Source organism: Neopsephotus bourkii, unplaced genomic scaffold (assembly GCF_033783945.1).
Source record: "Neopsephotus bourkii isolate Nb327-2 ecotype Australia unplaced genomic scaffold, CSIRO-AGI_Nbou_v1 NB_1749, whole genome shotgun sequence".
Classification (NCBI taxonomy): domain Eukaryota; kingdom Metazoa; phylum Chordata; class Aves; order Psittaciformes; family Psittacidae; genus Neopsephotus; species Neopsephotus bourkii.
The window spans coordinates 4,019,149-4,037,381 of record NW_026902223.1 but is presented as its reverse complement, the minus strand read 5'-3'; the positions used below and the strand labels follow the sequence as shown (position 1 = coordinate 4,037,381).

The 18,233-nt window shown below is 38.7% G+C and overlaps 1 protein-coding gene across 2 annotated transcripts; it reads left to right on the top strand.

The window, feature by feature from the left end:
* Positions 1-216: 216 nt before the first annotated feature.
* ATAD5 (ATPase family AAA domain containing 5) lies at positions 217-17,626 on the top strand. Of its 2 annotated transcripts, XM_061377014.1 has the most exons (23): positions 217-324; positions 1,372-3,137; positions 3,459-3,546; positions 4,099-4,263; positions 4,772-4,910; positions 5,326-5,410; positions 5,867-6,048; positions 6,933-7,090; positions 7,392-7,545; positions 7,789-8,082; positions 8,249-8,345; positions 9,122-9,201; positions 9,291-9,436; positions 9,537-9,687; positions 10,101-10,268; positions 11,251-11,378; positions 11,835-11,928; positions 12,157-12,221; positions 13,102-13,282; positions 14,014-14,198; positions 14,481-15,310; positions 16,383-16,547; positions 16,729-17,626. In XM_061377014.1, the coding sequence occupies exons 1-23, from the start codon at positions 259-261 to the stop codon at positions 16,805-16,807; spliced, it is 5,466 nt and encodes a 1,821-aa protein (XP_061232998.1). In that variant the 5' UTR covers positions 217-258; the 3' UTR covers positions 16,808-17,626. The 2 variants fall into 2 exon arrangements, with proteins under 2 accessions (XP_061232998.1, XP_061232997.1); XM_061377013.1 differs by lacking the exons at positions 217-324; positions 14,014-14,198; positions 16,383-16,547; positions 16,729-17,626 and adding an exon at positions 855-1,025 and having other exon boundaries at positions 14,481-14,718.
* Positions 17,627-18,233: the final 607 nt, after the last annotated feature.

The window sequence follows — 18,233 nt, the reverse complement described above, 5'->3', positions numbered from 1 at the left end:
GCTCTCCGGGGAGGGCGGGGAGAAGGGAAAAGGGGCGGAGCGGGGACCCGCTCACCGCCCTCACGTGACGCGGGCTCGCGAGCGGCCGTTGGGCAACGCGGGCGGGTCACGTGGTGCGCCGCGGAGGTCCGAATCCCGTCCCGCGCGCGCTTTTCTGCCCGCCCGGGCTCGCTCCTGACAGGCGGCCGCGGCCCATGGAGATCGCGAGCGCCGTCCCCCCCCGCCGCGGCTGAGGCCCCGCTCCCGCGCGCACGGGGCATGGTGGGCAGGGTCGCCGTGCCCGCGGCGGCCGCCCCCCTCCCCGGCAGAGACGGCGACGCTCAGGTGCGGGGGAATGCGAATGGGAAGGCGGGACGGGGACGGGGACGGGGACGGGGACGGGGACGGGGACGTGGGGGGGTGGCGGTGTGAGGGCGGAGCGGGGCGGCCCGGGCCGGGAGAGCCCCTTTGTGGTGTGCGGCTGTAACGGGGGGAGGGCGCTGCCCTGCCCGGGGTCCGTCAGCGCGGGCCGGGCTGTCAGGAGCTGTCTCTGGGGGGCTCCGCAGGCGGGTACTGGCAGCTCTGTAAGCGGTGGTACCGGATGAAGTGATGGGCTCTCAGGAGACATCGGGGTTTAATAAAGTGGGAGAGTTACAGAGGCCTTTGTGAGTCATCTTGCATGGAGTCGTGCACATCATAGGGTCACAGAGCGGTTTGGGTTGGAAGGGACCTTAGGGTTCCAACCCCTGCCACGGGCAGGGACACCTTCCACTAGAGCAGGTTGCTCCAAGCCCCTGTGTCCAACCTGGTCTTGAGCACTGCCAGGGATGGGGCAGCCACAGCTTCTCTGGGCACCCTGTGCCAGTGCCACACTCTAAATTATGATAAGAGATATGAATTCTTCTGTATTCATTCCCTTTAAGTGTTCCAGAAAGTACAGTTTCTCCTTAAGATACACTAGAGGCTTACAGTGGGACTGTACATCTTTAAAGGATGTTGGAATCCTCTGTGAAGTGCTCTGCAAATGCTCTGGTGAACAACTCAAGGTAACCACTAGGTCGATCATCTCAATTGCCGGTTTCTGAACTCCAGTATTGTGAGGTATCTGCAGGTCTGCAGACCTTGTGGTTCGCTTCCAGTTTTGGTGGCCTCCAAGTTTCAGAACAGGGTTTTTATTCACGCAATGGCAGAATCGTTGTTTCAAGGTTAGGTGGCTGCTGAAAACATGGGGGTGAGTTGATGCGCGCACAATCTCAGCGCACTGACATGAGAGGCTTATCCTTTGGGAAAGTACTGTTGTTACTAATGCAGACCATAGATCCTGTGCTGCTTTATATCACCACACTGAGTTATCTCTTTGAAAACTAAGATTCATTGTGAACTCTTTCACAGCCATGCAAGAAACGGCGCGAGGAAGATAGTTCTGTGGAGACAATCACGAGGTACTTTTCACCTTTAGCAAAACCAGGGGATAAAGTGTTGTCGCCACCAAAACCCAACAACATATTAGATTACTTCAAGAAGACAGCTATAGATGAGAAAGCCACATTGCCACTTGTAGCTGGAGAAAATAGAGCACCATTTGATGCTGATGATGAAGAGTATAAGTTGCCTTTTAAACCACCTTTAAAGAGGAAGAGGAAAGGGAAGAGAGTTAATTTAAATAATAAGCTAAAGGAGATGAAAGAATCAGAGGATAAATATGGAATAGAAATTAGTAGTGATGGCAGCAGAGAAACGGCAGGACTGAAACAAGACAGTGGTGATTTTACAGCTGTGTGTACCTTAGTTGACCAAGAAGGTGCAAGAGAACTAGAAGATAATGTGCAAAGGGAAAACTTCTCAAATGCTGTTACGTACAGAAAAAATGCAAAGAAAGCTGGTTCTGAAAGAAGTGAAAGAAAAAATAAGGTAAGAAAATCGAGCAAAAGGAATCACAAAGTAAATATGGATTTGTCTGAAAGTTTTCCATCTGAAAACCAGATGAATGAAAAGTGTAAAAAGGAAACTGAAGATAAGAAAAAGCTGGTATCTCCTACAGTAGCAGAGCATGATGTTGTTATTAGTGATTCCAGTTTTGATGACACGACGTCACAGGTAAATAACAGTATAATAACAGTGTCATTTGAGGACTTCTTGAAGAGTCAGGGAGAAAATAACATAGATCACATTGAAGAAGACACAAAGTCAACCACAGACAATCCTGCTACAGCAAATGAAGTGGACAGAAGTGGTGCTGTTAGTGACCCAGAAAGGTGTGAGGAATCTCAACAGTTGCCACTTAGAACAGTAACTGTCCTTGCACAAGTTCATTCCATTCCCCCCAGATTAGCTCCGTTGCATAAGGAGCAGAAAGGCTCTAGAAAAATAGCTTCCATTTTCTTGAAGCAGAAAGGATGTGTAGGGGGAAAAGAAGGTAGCCCACCCCTCTTGGACGGTGAGCAAACTGAGCAGGTTACTCAGAAAAGAAGATCTAATGTAGTTATTGAGGAAGAAGAACTGGAGTTAGCTGTACTAGAGACTGCAGGGTCAGATTCTTTAAAGCCAAAATGTAGTCTGGAAGAAAGGCATCAGTTTATGAAGGCATTCAGACAACCGACATCAGATGTAGTAAAAAGTGGTATTAAAAAGGCACCTGGAAAACAAAAGCAAGCCATTGGAAAGTCTGCAAAAGAAAAAGAAGGACCTGAAGATGACACTGCTTCAAATAAAGGATTAGAAAGCAGAGTACCAGAAGATTCTAGTTCTAAAAACAATAGAACTAAACCCAAAAGACCCAGAAAGAATCAGAAAAAAGGAAACAGAAGAAGGAAGGCTTCAGAAACTAAGGAAACTAATGTCTCTGATACTAGCAGCTGTTACAAAGATAAGGATTCAGGTTCTAATGTTCTCACTAAGGAGAACACCTTAGATGTAAGAATTTCATCGAGTCCAAAAGTGAATGAGTTAAGGAGGAGTTTAAGGCAGAAGCAAATCAAAACACCAAAAAATGTTACACCTAAAAAACCCCACATTAAGGATACCTTTTCTGAAGAGGAATCAAGTGATTGTCTTTTACTAACCTCAACTCCAAAAGCAAGAAAACAATCCCTGAAGAAAAGTAACGTGTATAAAGCCGAGGTGATTACCATGCCCTTTGATGGAAGCAGCCCAATCAGGTAAACATTTTACAGTATATTCTACCTTTGTACTTTGTTTTCCTGCAAGTATTTTAAGAGTAAAACGTAACTTTAAGTTGGCTGGAAGGCATACCTGGTGCATGAATACAGTTGAATAATACAGAAGAACCAAAGCTGACTCTATAAATGTGTTGCACTAAAGACATTAAAAAGACCAACCAAAGCCAGCCTTCCCCACCCGGAAAACCTAACCTTCTGTTTACAGCAGTGTATTTTTGAAAGCTTTTGAAAATGAAATTGAGAGTAACATTTCCCTTTACTAAAACGTAATACTTTTGTAATACTTTCTTCCCTAATTAGAATGAAGTTCACACGTATCAATGCGACTACAAAATCAAATAAATCTGAAGCAATGAAAAATGAAGAGTTTAACTCCAAAAATATGAAGGTAATTTATGTAACAGTTTGTGGTTTCGTATCTTATATCATTTGTTATATGCATGTAATTCTGTTCCTATTAGTATTATGAATAATCTTATGTAATACGATATGACAGTTCTCAGATGCCCTATGGAAAGAAAGTGTTACTGTGATTTATGATAGGATTTGACGTCACCACTCTCATATGGTTAATGTACCTTAGATTTTTTAAATGGGTTTTATTTGTGTAAATCTACTTTTTCGTAACAGAAAAATCCAATAAAGTAGCATTCTCCTGCTCTGCAGGTTCTCAGCATGGGTCGCAGTGTTTGGGCACAGCAGAACAGCTTATACTTATGCCCATACTTCGTTTGTTCTTTGGCAGAACATGTAGGGCTCTTGTTCCCTTTTGAAAAGTATTTATATGATCCTGGCTTGCTCCTCCTCTCAATTCTTTCATTTTCTTTTTATACCGGTAAAATTGGAGTAAAATGGTATGTCTTTATGAATGTGAAAAACTATATGAATATGTGAAATGCCAAATATATTGCTATGAATTGCAATTGTTCATTGTTAACAGATGAGCTCTACTTCAAAAAACTTATCCAAAGCAAAACGACTGATAGAGAAGGCAAAGGCTATTCAGCACAACAGATCAAAGGTTCATGAAGACTTCCCAGCTCCTGTGAGGCGCTCGTCTCGACAGCGAGCTCTTGCTGAAAGGAAAAAATTAGAAGAAAGTGAAGTAAGCCTGAATATTTTGTAGGGGAAAGCCCATTCTTTTGATGTTTTGGTGATTCATTTAAGCAACAAAAATGTTCCTTATCTTGCAAATGCTTCTTTTAAAGAAATAAGGTAGATACTGTGCTGTGGTATGCTGACTGTCAAATAGTAAAGTAACTGCTAGGCATAGACCGGAATGCTTGTTCCAGTGAAGATCTGTAACATGCAGCAGATGGTCAGGCTTTGGAAGTGACTGTTTCTCTTTCCCAATGAACAGCTACATATCTGTTTCAAATGTGTATGGTTTAGACTTCTAAATGAGAGTAGTTCTGCCCTCTATTTATTGGAGATCCTATTCTATATACTACTTCTGTGTTGACAACAGTAGTGAAATTATGATCTTCAAATTGTGTTTGCTAACTTCAAAGCTTTCTAACAGTTTCTATAGTTTCCTCACTACTGATCACTAAGTTGTCTTATTAATAAAAGAGGAAAAGTTGGTTTTCTTATTTGATTTGCTTTCCCTCTAGGAATCAGTAATAATTTTAGATTCAAGCCTGAGTTGCGACACTACTACAGTGCAGAATGTGAAGCAAAAGAATCTTCGGAGCTTAAATGATGTTTTGGGGAAAAAGCCTAGAAACATGAAGGTTACAAAGAACTCAAATGGTAAATGTTTTTACTGCATGTGTTTAGTTTTGATTACAGTTACTATTATAACTGTATTTTCTAAAGCTGCCTTTGCAGTGCATTCTTCTTATGACTTATTGTGCAATATTCCATTATATACCTTTCATTTGTATTATGCTAGGAGGAAAAACTGTTTGAAAACCTGCTAACATGATATCATGTTGTGTTGTCTTCTAATTTAAGGTGGAGGGTTTTGCTTCTTAATGTTACAAAATCCAACACCTATAGCAGTGGAATAACTAGAAATAAAACTATAATGAATTTTGTTAAAATATCTAGGTTTCCATTAAGAACAGGAGATTCCCGTATGTTATGAAGTGGAACAGAGAAGCAAGGTTAGAATCCTACATTAGCACTAATGTAATAATGATTTTTTCCTTTCTCCTTTGTAAAGGAAAACTGGGCTATCCACCTTCTTTCCTAGGCAGAAATGCTCAGAACTCTGCAGGTGCACCAGTTGTGATCTTTGATGAGAGCAGGTCAGTTGGCAAGATTGCAATTGCTTAAGAATCAGAAAGTATTTGAAGATTACTTTTAACATTCTCTCGTTTGACAAATTTAAATGCACTCATGGAAATGTGATATGAATATTTATGGGTTTAGAGTGTTAAACTGCTTGTAAAATGGGGGGGGGGGAGGGTTGTGAGTTCCTCAACCATTATTGAGCCATTTTAAATGGTTGAAAACCGAGATGATGACTGGTTAAAAAGAAATCCTAAACTGCATGTAAAATACAAAACCAGAGTCATTTTTTATCAAAATCTGTAACAGAAAATTTAAAATTAAATGCAAACTTACTACATTTAAATTAATTTTAGCAGTTCTCCCAGACTGTTTCTAATCTGTGTAGAAGTGAATGTGGTTAAATTCTGTTGTAAGCCTTATGTGGCTGGTAGTTCAAACGCTTTGGGGTTTAATTTCTATTTTCATTAAAGCCAAGATGCATCTGAAAACTCTCAAGATGATGATCAGTTCAGAGCAAAACGTGAATTCTTGAGGAGTGGATTGCCAGAGTCCCTGAAAAGACAGATTGCAAAGAAAGCAGCAGCAATGGAAGCATACTCACTTGCAAGTTCATGTTTCAAGCCTGTTGTCCATGTACAGCAAAAGGATGACTGTAAGCTTTTGTTCAGCTTATATAATAATATAATAACTTTTATAGTGTTTATAGTGCTTTATAACAACTTCTAGTGAATCTGTGCAGAAAAGAACTTGAAAAGCAAAACTCACTAATGTGACTACATGAACTAGTAGTTTCTTCTTGGTTTGTGTCACAGTAAGACAACAAAACGTACAAGCTTCCAGTGTGATGATTTTAAATGTACAACTTACAAGTTAAATTGATGCTAAAGTAATGTATGCATTTATGGGTTAGGATGCAAACTTCTGAGGATTTATTTGGGGAATAGAATCAGAGAATGGTTTGGGTTGGAAAGGACCTTAAGATCATCCAGTTCCAAACCCCCGTGACGGGCAGGAACACCTCCCACTAGGCCAAGGTGCTCAAAGCCCTAACTGGGGCAGAAACCATTCTTTCTGACAAAGGCAAAATGCTTCTCAAAAGAGTAAAGACCATTTCTTGCCCTAGGGAGGGAGTGTGCTACATTATCCTTATGGAAGGGCATGGCAGAAGAGCAGAAGGCAGAATAGCACTTACCAGTTTGTATTTGCAAACCAACCAATTAGCAAAACAAACTCCTTGGTGAGCATCTGTCCTACAGAGAGGTGTGGGTTGTTACTTAGAGCAAGCAGAGCCCAGGAGCAGCTCACTGGGAAATGTATGTAAAAATGTGCAAGTTTGTTCTTCTCATGGGAGGTAGAGTTAATAAAGATAAAAAGTTGATGCAGTATAAGTTAAATAAGCTTGGCTTTGACATGATAAAGCTGTGGTTAAAAGCATTTACTCTTCCTTACTATAGGATGGTTTTGTCTGTGACTTTATCTCTGTTTTGTTAATAAAAGTTTCCTCTTGTTTTGTTCTTGGTGGGGGTTCTTTTGTAGGTTGTCCAATGTGGAAATTGCAATCGCCATCGTGTCCTCTATTAACTACGCTAAGGAATCTGAACACTGAAGTCACCAATGTCACAAAAATCAATCTCTCGCTTGGTGAATTCTCCACTGTGAATTCAAAACGAACTGGAAACTGTTCTGCACCTGAGGTTAGTTCTTTAAATGAGGGCTTGTGTTAAAAGTGAATATAAAATTGAATTGTTTTGTTACTTGTTAGGACTTCTGTTGTTTTTAAAAACTTCTGTAATTTGAGTCTGTTTCAGTCTTGGATATTTATGTGTCTGTGTGCGTGTGATTTACCCGCTCTGCGTTGTAATGTTAGATAATTCTCAAGGCTTTCTGTTAATCTCTGGTTTTATCAAGAGCTACCAATTTAACTTACACAAAACTGTCTGCGTTATTCTGTGTAATGTTTTCCAGTAATAATTTATATGTGTGTGTGTATTGCAGCTTTCTGGCCACCGACCAGTTTTTCCTGATACAGTCAGGAAAGATTTACTGGATGAGATCATGTCTTCCAATTCCCAGTTTCCTGTGAGCAAATACTTCTACAGGCTTCTGAAGAGGCAGACGGAACGGCTGGGTTCTGAAAGCAGTGCACATGGTTAGTGATCTGCCTGGGGAAGAACAAGCTCACACTGACTCTCTCTGGCATAAAAAGGCATTTGGAATTTCCAGGGACGTGTCAGTGAAGGCATGCTGTTGGAAATAAGTTGATCCTCACATTTTAGGCCATTTTGACCAAATTCTTCAGATACAGCTTAAAATCCCCTATTTGGTTGTAATGGACAGAGCTTGAAATTGTAAAAGGATGCATTTTTTATTTATGTATTTATTTTTCCCTTAGAAAGCAAAGCTGGCGCTGCAAATTCTGAGGTAAATCAGAAACATTCTGACAATTGGAAGGAAACCAAGAGGAAAAGGAAAGAAACAGAAGAGCACAAATCAAAAAGAAGAAAACAAATTGAAGGTTCAGAGGCAGAAATAAAATCAGGAGTTTGTGAGAAACTTTTTCTTCGCACACCTGGAGAAAAAAAAGGGGAGACAGAACAAGCCATGCATTTGGGGAAAAACAAGACCCAGAAGCCAGATGTTATGATAGAAGACACTGAGTATTTGTCAGCACCAAATTCACTTTCAGGTAACTGTCTGATTTTCATTCTTTTTGCCTTGAGGGAATGTATATAGAATGTATCTCAGCTTTCCCCTGTAGTGCAAAAATCTTACCTGGTCTCAATATTCTACTGAACTTGATCAACTCTTTTGTATGAAGAATTGTTTAAGAAAGGATGATACTTTTCCTGTAGGTGCTGAGAAGGAAGACATGCTCTGGACAGAAAAATACCAGCCTCAAGATTCCAGTGAACTCGTAGGGAACAAGAAAGAAATTGAAAGGCTACACAGGTCAGAAGTGGGAGCATGGATCCATTCTTAAAATAACTCAGAACATCATATTGCTTAATGATGCTCAAAGAAGTGAAGTCTTTTACACTGTGCTTGAATAACACCTACAGGGGGTGTGGCTTTTGTTTTGGTTTACTTCCAGGAAGCTGCAGAAACAAATTGTCACTTGGTGTGAATGATCTTCTTTGGTCGTAGCTTCTCTTGCACACGTACCTTGGTAGCTTGTGTGATATGGTGCAAAACAAAATCACACATGAAATGCTACATTAGGCTGTGGGATGGAATGAAGTACTTAGTAAGAATTATTGGTTTGTCAGGTTATTCAAGCCTGCACACTATGAATGAGAGAGTAACTTACCAGTACTTACCTGTACTTCTCTACAGGCACGTCTGGTCCTGATCTTGATGCACTGCGCTCAAGTCCATCTAATACAATCCTTTTTCAGTTAAATTTTCTGTATGTGTTTAAGTTATTAAAGATCCATCTGACAAACAACACGAAACTATGAATGATAAAGCCTTTTCCACAGTTTAACTAGTTTGCCAAGTGACTTGGTTTTATAGCAGTCATTTAATAGGACATAGAATAAAGAGGGAATCCTCTCTTACAAAAGAATCAAACAAATCTTGAACTTCTTAAATCTGAAAGGAGTGATAGGTTTCTGAGGGGGATAACAAGTGGCTGATGTTTCTCACTTTCATGTTCTGTTCCATCTGAATTTAGGTTCCCTTTATTCAGCAGTAATTATTTTCTGTTATGTTCCTTCCTTTTATAGTTGGTTAAAAGAATGGAAAAAAAGAGCCGATTGGGAAGAAAAAAGAAATCAGAAAGTGGAGAAGGACAAAGAGCATGAAGGTGCTGATGGAATTAAATATGCATAGGTTCTCTTTGTTAAAGTTGGCACAACCATTACATGAATCCTTTCTTTTGTTTTAAATCTACAGATTCTTTGGACAGCTTTGACTTTAAAGATAATAAATCTGACACTGAGGAAGAGACAAACCTCTGCAATACAGTGCTGATAACTGGCCCACCGGGAGTGGGGAAAACCGCTGCAGTGTATGCTTGTGCTCAGGAGCTGGGTTTTAAGGTTCGTGGCCATTTGTCTTACTTGTAACTAGTGATATGAAAGCATTTGTAGTACAAGATGTCCAAGACGTTTTTAAAATGTAAATGAAATCCCATTGCAGATATTTGAAGTCAATGCCTCTTGCCAGCGTAGTGGGAGACAGATACTGTCACAACTAAAAGAAGCTACTCAGTCTCATCAAGTGGACAAAAAAGGCATTAATGCACATAAGCCTTGCTTTTTCAACAGTTGTGGCAGTGCCAAGTCACCAAGTAGGTTTCATGGTTCTATCTGGGGTTTTTGTTTGATTGGGGGTTGATGCGGGGGGGCGTTTGCTGTTTGTTTTGGGGTGGAAGGTTGGTTGGTTTGGGGTTTGTTGGGTTTTGGCTCTGCTGGTTAACACAACTACATACCAAATTAAATAGTGATTTCATCAAAATGACTGACTCTCAGTTATCTTCAGTTATTTCTGTAGCGCTGTCGTAAGTGCTATAGCACATGAATAGAAAGCTGAACAGAAACATACCCTGTGACAGGACAAGAGTAAAATAAGCAGAAACCAGCACAGTAAACCTGTCATGTACCAGAAAAAAAGAAAAACCAGGATTTGCTCTAACTTTGCCTCAGAAGCAGAAGTTTGAGGTTACATTTTCAGCTTATGTTTAATATAAAATATATCTTGCAGAAAAAATGTATTCTCCAAAGAAAGTTGTTTCACCAAGAAAACCTCCACTGTCCCCCAAAGGAGCAGGATTAAAACGGAACTTGCCCCCTAAAACACTTGCAAGCTATTTCAAGATTTCTTCCAAACGTAAAAGTGATGGAGCAGGGACATCTCAAGAAAAAAATCAAGGTAAATATTGCTATTTAATTCTAGTTAATTATTAGATAGTTAATATTTAATGATAGATGATAATCTTCCTCTGGAAAGGGAAATGCTGCACTGTACTACTACACTACTACTCCACCTGGAGCTGTGTGGAGAAAATAGAGTACGCTTATTCTACTCTTAACTGCCAGCAAGAGTTACTTAATGCATCTCACATACACTTAACTACATAGGAAGTGGTCTTTACTCTGTTACAGGAGAGTTAACTAGGGTACATATTATCTCAGGCTCAGTAGATTTGCCTTAATTTGGTTGTTTGGTTTTAGGGTTTGGTTTTTTTGGTGGGTTTTGTTGGGTTTTGGGGTTTTCTCTTTTTTTGTACTAGGTGGTATGTATCTGTGTATATAAATGTAGATACATATATATGTATAAAAATTACTGCTACAGAATTAAGAGGTCCTGTAAAGCCAATGACAATTTGATTACAGACTGGGTTTTGATACATAGAAGGGCATGTTGAAATCTGTGAGTCTCTCAACATCGAGAGGTACATTTCCAAACGTTTCATGGGATCAGGAAGTCTTAAAGAGAAGTGTTTTGAAAGGAAGTAATGTATTTGGACAACCAGTGGGTTTGTCCAGGCAAAGTGCTGGATTGAAGTGGTGCAGTTGAGCCTAGTCCTTGTCTTTTCAGGCAATCATACTGCATGGTCTTGAAGGAATTCTATCTGCTCCATGCCCCTGAGATATTATAGATCACAAACAGGTGAAGTGCAGGCTTGATTTTACAAACAGTCAGCCCTTCACCAAACATGTTGAATTCACAGCAGATTTGTTGCAATATTTTTTTAAACAAGACATCAGAAAGGGGTGTAGGTCAGATTTCTGAGGTTTTATGTCAGTGAAGATTTTAAGCAGCTTAACGCTTAAGGGTGTTTTTAAAACCAGTGTCTAGAATGCATATTGGATGGTTTCAGTCTTCCTTGACTTCCTGCTCAATTCTTCAGCATCTGCAGGAAATACTCAGAATTCGCTTGAAGAAAAGAAAGATGCTCAAATTAAGTCAATAAACAAAGAAGTAGAAGGAGGAGAACACAACAGAAAAAGTGCAACATCTCTCATTCTCTTTGAAGAGGTAAAATTCACATAAGTGTACTGATGTGAGGAGTATGTTGTTTCTTTATGTTTAAAGAATTTCACTTAGTTTTCCCTTCTTCCTTGAGAACTTCTAAGGAGATTCGAGTGTGAGAATTACCAGCTTCTTAAAAATGAATTTGATGTTTAATGATTTCATCACCACGAGAACCCTCCTAAACATGGATCATTATTTGACAAAGTTATTGTATAAGATAAAGAAACTGCCACCTATCAACAGTTGTTCACTGTTGAAACAGTTTAGATCCTACAGATTTAATTCCTCTCATTATGTGAAAAGTGTTGGTTTATAATTTTACACTATTTACATGCACTGAGACACTTTCAAAGTCACCATCAACACCCCACCAATTACAGTATCTAAGCCCCCATTAAATTCACAACGTGTAGCTACGTTCAAGTTACTGATGTTTTGCACTTCCTTTGTTTTCTATAGGTAGATATAATATTTGATGAAGATGCAGGATTTCTAAGTGCAATAAAGACATTCATGGCAACAGCAAAGAGACCTGTAATTCTTACTACCAATGGTATGTTTGTTACAATAATTAGGCTTTGCAGACAAAAGAGCTCCTTTTAATGAAGTGGTTTAAATGGTGATGGTTGAATACATCTCCTAAATGTAGAATTAAGTGAGCAGAGACTATAAAGTGAGTATTTTAGTGTTTTAATAAAGATATTGGCTGCTCTAATTGATAGAGAAAATAATTACTTTTGAACATAATGTCATGACAGTTCACTGCTATCTTCCTATATAGATCCCACATTCAGCTTAATGTTTGATGGCTATTTTGAAGAGATCAACTTTAGAACCCCTTCCTTGGTAAGTCTGGGTTCAGAAATGCAGACGTGCAATTGTCAGCTAATTTGATGTTTAAATGTTGGTGTAGGTTTATATTTATCTGATGTACTATGTCTGTTCCATCAGAAGATGGCTGGATGGATGTATCTTTACATGCAGAATTTTTTTTTTATGAGCATGGAAGATTTATTTTCTTACCCATTGAGTAATTCAGAGAATTGCAAGAAGAACATCACTTAATTTAGTTTGTAGGATGTAGTAAATCATTTCAAAGATGGTATATCTAATAGTTTTGATGTGAAGGCTGACTATGCCAGTACTGGTTTGTTCATTTGAAAGTATAGCACCTATTTTAGAAGTGTCATTCCTTTAATGGTTATTCCTTTAATGTAAGCACTGGTATGCTGTATAGCAAACAGTTTTACTTGCATCTGTGCATTACATACAAAATCTAAACAAATAAGAATAAGAAGGAACTAACCCTTGAGAATGGGAATGTTTTTAATGTGAAATAGAAAAATCTTTTGGGCTACCAGACTATTGCAGAATTACAAGAAAAATAAAACCCTTTGGAGTGCATATAGTTCACTAGAACCCATTCAGTGGTGATGAGAAACAATGTTTGTGTGGTTTCAGGAACATAAGCAGAATATGTGTGTTTGGTTTGGTTTTCATGAGCTGAATTTCTAAATTGAACCTAATTCACTGACATGGACTCTTTACATTTAGTGGAATATTCTGCTTTTCTATAGAGGTTTTAATGTAGCTATAATCTAATGAGCTAATCTTCTCTATTAAAGGAAAAGTATATTGCAAGCATAAACAATTTGCTTCTGTGTGACTTACTGCAGTCTGATCGGTAGGAGTTGCTTTCAGTGGCCTTTGTCTAATTTTTGTTCAGATAAATGCTGCGAGCTACCTTCAAGCCCTGTGTCTGGCTGAGAATCTGCGAACAGATGTGAAAGACTTGGCTGCCCTGTTAGCCACAAATAACTGTGATATCAGGCAAAGTGTTCTCTACTTGCAATTCTGGGTTAGAAGTGGAGGTGGATGCTTGAAAGACAAACCTTTGGCACGTCATGGTAGGTTGATTTAAGTTTCTAAAAATCTCCATCTTAGCATGAATTTAATTAAATCAAACCATTCTTGGACACGTAGAAATAGATGGTAACTTTCTAGAAGACCCCTAAACATTTTGTAGGGTTTGGGGGGCTTATTAGGTGCTTCAAACTGTAAGTTTGATTTTTTTCCTATTGCACCTGTCTGTTACTCATCATTATGTGCTTTATTATCCCTATTTCCTCTTCTGAGTGCAAAAATTGGGCAGAGAGCCATTAGTACTTTCCCTTCTACTCCAAGTTTGCAGTTATTTAGCTGAGTTCTGTAGCTGAGTTCATAAGTAATTCACCTAGAGAAAGCAGAAGAGAAAAAAGGTAAGAATTGGACAGCTAGCAAACAGGCAGCAAGGGAAAGAACTTGGTGGCAAAGCATAGAGGAAGAGCATCCCCAACAGGCATTGGTGTGTGAGACAGCATATGAGTTGAGCAACAGAGAGAGACTAGTGGGGCACAGAAGGAAGAACAGACTATTTCAAGTGGTTACTTGCAAAGGAGACAGCAGATTAGTCACACTTAAAGTGTGGATGATGAATGGGGATGAAGATAACCAATTCCAGTTGCTATACTCACTCAGAATTGCAGCAAGAGGCTGCAGTTAAAGTATCCTTTATAAAAGGAATTGAGACAAAAAGGGGAAGAATCAATTTCATGATGCAGTTGTTTCTTTCCAAGTAAAGCATGTTATCTTTGTGCAGGAGAGGAGACAAATAAAGCAGATCATGTAATTTGTTCTGAAAATACTACTGATTCCAAGATGGACTTTTCTCAAGCTGATGTGCACCCTCAGGAACTTCCAAAATGTGATACAGGCTGTGTAGAGACGTTGCTTGGCCTTAAGAATATCCTGATGCCTTCAGAAGACTTGTTTACATTTCTCACGGTATGTTTGTCGTTGACTAGCTAACACTTTGAATAATTGAGTGTAGTCATCACTATGAATAATATCTTAGAAGCAAATCTCTTTGAAAAGGTTTGTTGTAAAAATTAAGGGATTCTGTTGTTGTTAAGCAAAATTCTGAACTGGGGCAGTCTCTTGCAAGCAAACCAATCCCTTGCCTCATAAACACAAAGCCAGGAATATGAGATATTTTTTGTTATAACAGTTTAATAAAATATATATATTCTAATGTATTAATACATTTTCATTATTATTATTTTACAGCACAAAATCGCAACCATGGACACATGGAACAAATGGATGCAGATTCTCACAGAATTCCAGATGAAGAAAGTGGATTTTATGTATAGTAATCTTGAATTTATTCTTCCCTTACCTGTGCAAGTTCTTTCAAACCAGTCTGAAGCCCCTGGCTCTGTACTTGAAAGGACTACCATAGTTTCTTCAAAAAACAGGTCCACTAACAGGTATTGCTCTGGAAAAAGCCCTGTAAGAAAGTCTGGAAAGACAAAGAGACAGAAAAGGCTTGAAATATTGGATGACAGTGACTTATTTGACACTGCACTGAACTATTCAGCTGAATTCATAACTTTGCTATCAGATAGTCCTGTGTCATGTGCTGAAGTGAATGAAGAGGAATCCAAATTGTTGACGAATAAAGAAGAAAAAGAAATGCAAACTAAAACCTCAGCAAATGGGAAAAGGTCTGTTCTTGTTTCTCAGTGTCTGAATGCGCTGACTGAATTTGTGGAGACCATGTCTTTCTTGGATTGCTGTGTGAACACTAACACCAAGGAGCCACTGGAGTTTTCTACAGATGAAGGATTTAACTGGACAAATGGCAAAATCAAAAATGGTCTTTGTGATGAGTTCAGTATAGAAAATACTGATTGGTGGAGTTCCCAGAGCTGTAGTGAGATAATGGCAGCTATTGAAGCACTTAGTTTTAACAAATGTTCTGTTAGTATTTCACAAAACTTGGAATCCTCTTTGAATACCAGTCAAACACCTGAAAATGATGAACTGGAGGGACTTACTTTGCGTATTTCAAACACAAGAAATTGTGTATCCTTCTGTCAGTCGGCTGATTCAAGGTAAGACTTTGCTAATATTTCTGGAACATAATTTAATTATTTGTCAAGAAATGCATTTCACAGTCTTTAAGAGTGTGTTGGGTACTATCTACACACATTCATACCACTATGAAAGTTGTCAGTATGTCTTACAACACTGGAACATGTTCACTTTGCTTGTCTAAGCTTAAATTGCATGGCAGTCTCTGCAGAAAGTGACTTTTTTTGTTTGTACAGCTTGACTATAAGGTTGTAGCCTCAATCTAGTCCATTTACTTTAAAAATGAGTCCCCAAAAGAATGGCTTTTTCAAGACAGATGAACTGAAATGGATCCTACAAGTACAAGACAGGCAAATCCTTCATTCCATGCCTGGTCGTACTGAGGCTGTTAAATGCATGGCGGTTGCCTGGTGAAGACCTAACAAAAGTCAGAGCAAAATTACTGCAGTTTTTTGTAATAACTTATGCTAACAAAGAGTAACCTTTAATATGTTGTAAAAGACCAAAGAACACATTGCTACTAGCAAGTGTGGATAGGAAAGATTGGTTTTACCATAAGTAGTCATGTGAAATTGCATAATAGGCAAATAAAACCTATTCACATGTCTGAACAGGAAAACAGGTTAGATTTGTACTTCTCTAAGTCAGTACCTAGGGGAACAGTATCAAAATGGATCTAACCATCTAACCTGTGGTGGGATTTGGCCAGTATATCATGAGTTGTACATTGGATCTGATAGTGACATTCTGGCAAATACCATTCACAACTACTTATTTGTGAAGACAACAGATGCTTTTGATTGCATTGTCTGATGGATGTACTAGATCTCACCTACATTGTGAGATTGTAAAGACCTCCCTGGATTAGACTCATAATTAAGCTAAGAGCATTGGCCAAGCAAACTACTGTCACTCATGTTTCTCTCCGAGTGCAGCACACGATCAGAAGTTGCAGGATCTGATCCATTGGGATGCAGTTTTGGACATCTGTATGTTTAGCAGTTTTAAACCAGTGGATCTGATCCTAAGGGAACAAAATAAGGATTGTACATTCTTGAACAAGAAACAGTAAAGCTTCACTCTTCTTTTTAGCATTCACAGAAAAGCAGAGAAGAGGCTGGCAGTTGTCAGAACAGTATTTTCCAGAAGTCCTTTAAACCTGGGTAATAAGCAAGCCAGCATACTGGAATACCTCCCCACTCTTCGCAGTATCTGTAGGTTTGAGAAGCTAAAAGAGCAAGGGAAGACTAAAAGAAGGTAAGTTTGGGGTTTCCGACATCTTGCTGCATTTCCATTTACAAGGTAGTGAAGAATTTCAATAGTAAAATATCTTGTCAAATAATTCTAGACAGGAAAGGTGAACCTTTGTCGCTCTAAATGATGTTGCCTTGTAATTGGAAATAACTTTGTCCCCTTATAGTCACTTTTCTTTTTCTAGGTTCTTGCATTATCTTGAAGGGATTCATCTCGAAATACCCAGACAAATGATAAAAGGTCTGTCTTTGGACTTCCCTTAAAATTGCAAACACCAGGAATACTTCGTGCCTAATGGTGGTATTGTCACCATGGTTTGATTTTTAACTTTTTTTTTTACCACATTATTTTATTGTATATTCAGAGCCATTTGTATATTAAATTTCTATAAGTATTTAAAATAATGTATATATCTATTGTCATGATACTGCTCTCCACATGGAAACGTGGCCTTGTTTGGTGCTTGTCCAGTGCATTTATAATGGGAAATGCACAAACTAGTCAATGGGGACTCCTTCACACTGTCTTTCTCTGTGTATCACATGGCAAGAAGTCCATTTGTAACAACCGACCACCACTACTTCCATAGCAAAGTTGCTTCTTTCAGAAGAGACGGTTTTATTAAAATAAGCTTGTTTCTGTCTGAATTTGCAGCAAAATGTTAAATAACTTGGGGTGGGAGGGAGCAGGGAGAGGATGTGACAAGTCTGTCAGAAGTGTAAATGACTAAAACCAACTCTTTGCAATAAGGACTGGGTATCAAAGTCTTTACAAATCACTGTGCCTCAATGTACATATGTTTGTATACATTAATTTCATTATTTCCAGTTGTCAGATCTGCATGTTAATCTCCCACTGGGGTAAAGAAATTATTACTGTAGCTCAAGACGGTCTCAGAGATTAGATTTTGTAAATAACAATTAATTCCAGTGTTCCTTTGGTTTCAGTAATATTTAACTACTTCTAGTCTTGTATATTGTGTTCTATTTTATCCTTCATTTTGTACTTGACAAGACTTCAGCCTGATTATTTGTGATTGAACCTGTTTTGTACAACAATAAATTTGTAAGACTTTGCTACAATTCTGAATATTTCTGTTGTATGAAATGTAAGACTCCTGAAACTTAAAGTTTTCAGTTCATAAAATGGTGTTTAAGGGGTTTTTAACTGGAAATACTTCAACCATGTACTTTTCTGCCTTTATATTGCAGTTGGGCTGTTCTTCCTCAACCTGAGTCAGGCTGCTGCCATAAAGTGGTACTCCCCTTACCTCAATGTCTCTGTAATAACAGGGTCTAATACATTCTGTTCTCATTTTATATTTTTAATGTCTTAAAGATGATCAAGAATGAGAAGTACTTATGAAAACATTAAATTATTTCAAGCTTTCACATTGTAGATAATCATCTTTATAGCTTACTCTGTCCATAGCTCAATCTGAATTTTCAGATGTTGAAATCTGCCTGGGCTGTGGTGATGTGCCAATGGTCTAAGCAACTCCTGTCCATTTTTGTAAAAATACATAAATAATTTTTTAGTTTCTTAAATAAAAGAAGTAAATATACCTGATAACTGCTTTATAATGACATTCTCCTACTAACTACATTACAGCAGGGACCTGCATAAATTGGAAACAAGCTTTAGAAAGTATTACTATTTCAGGAAATTCATGGGTAGTTTAAAAGCCAT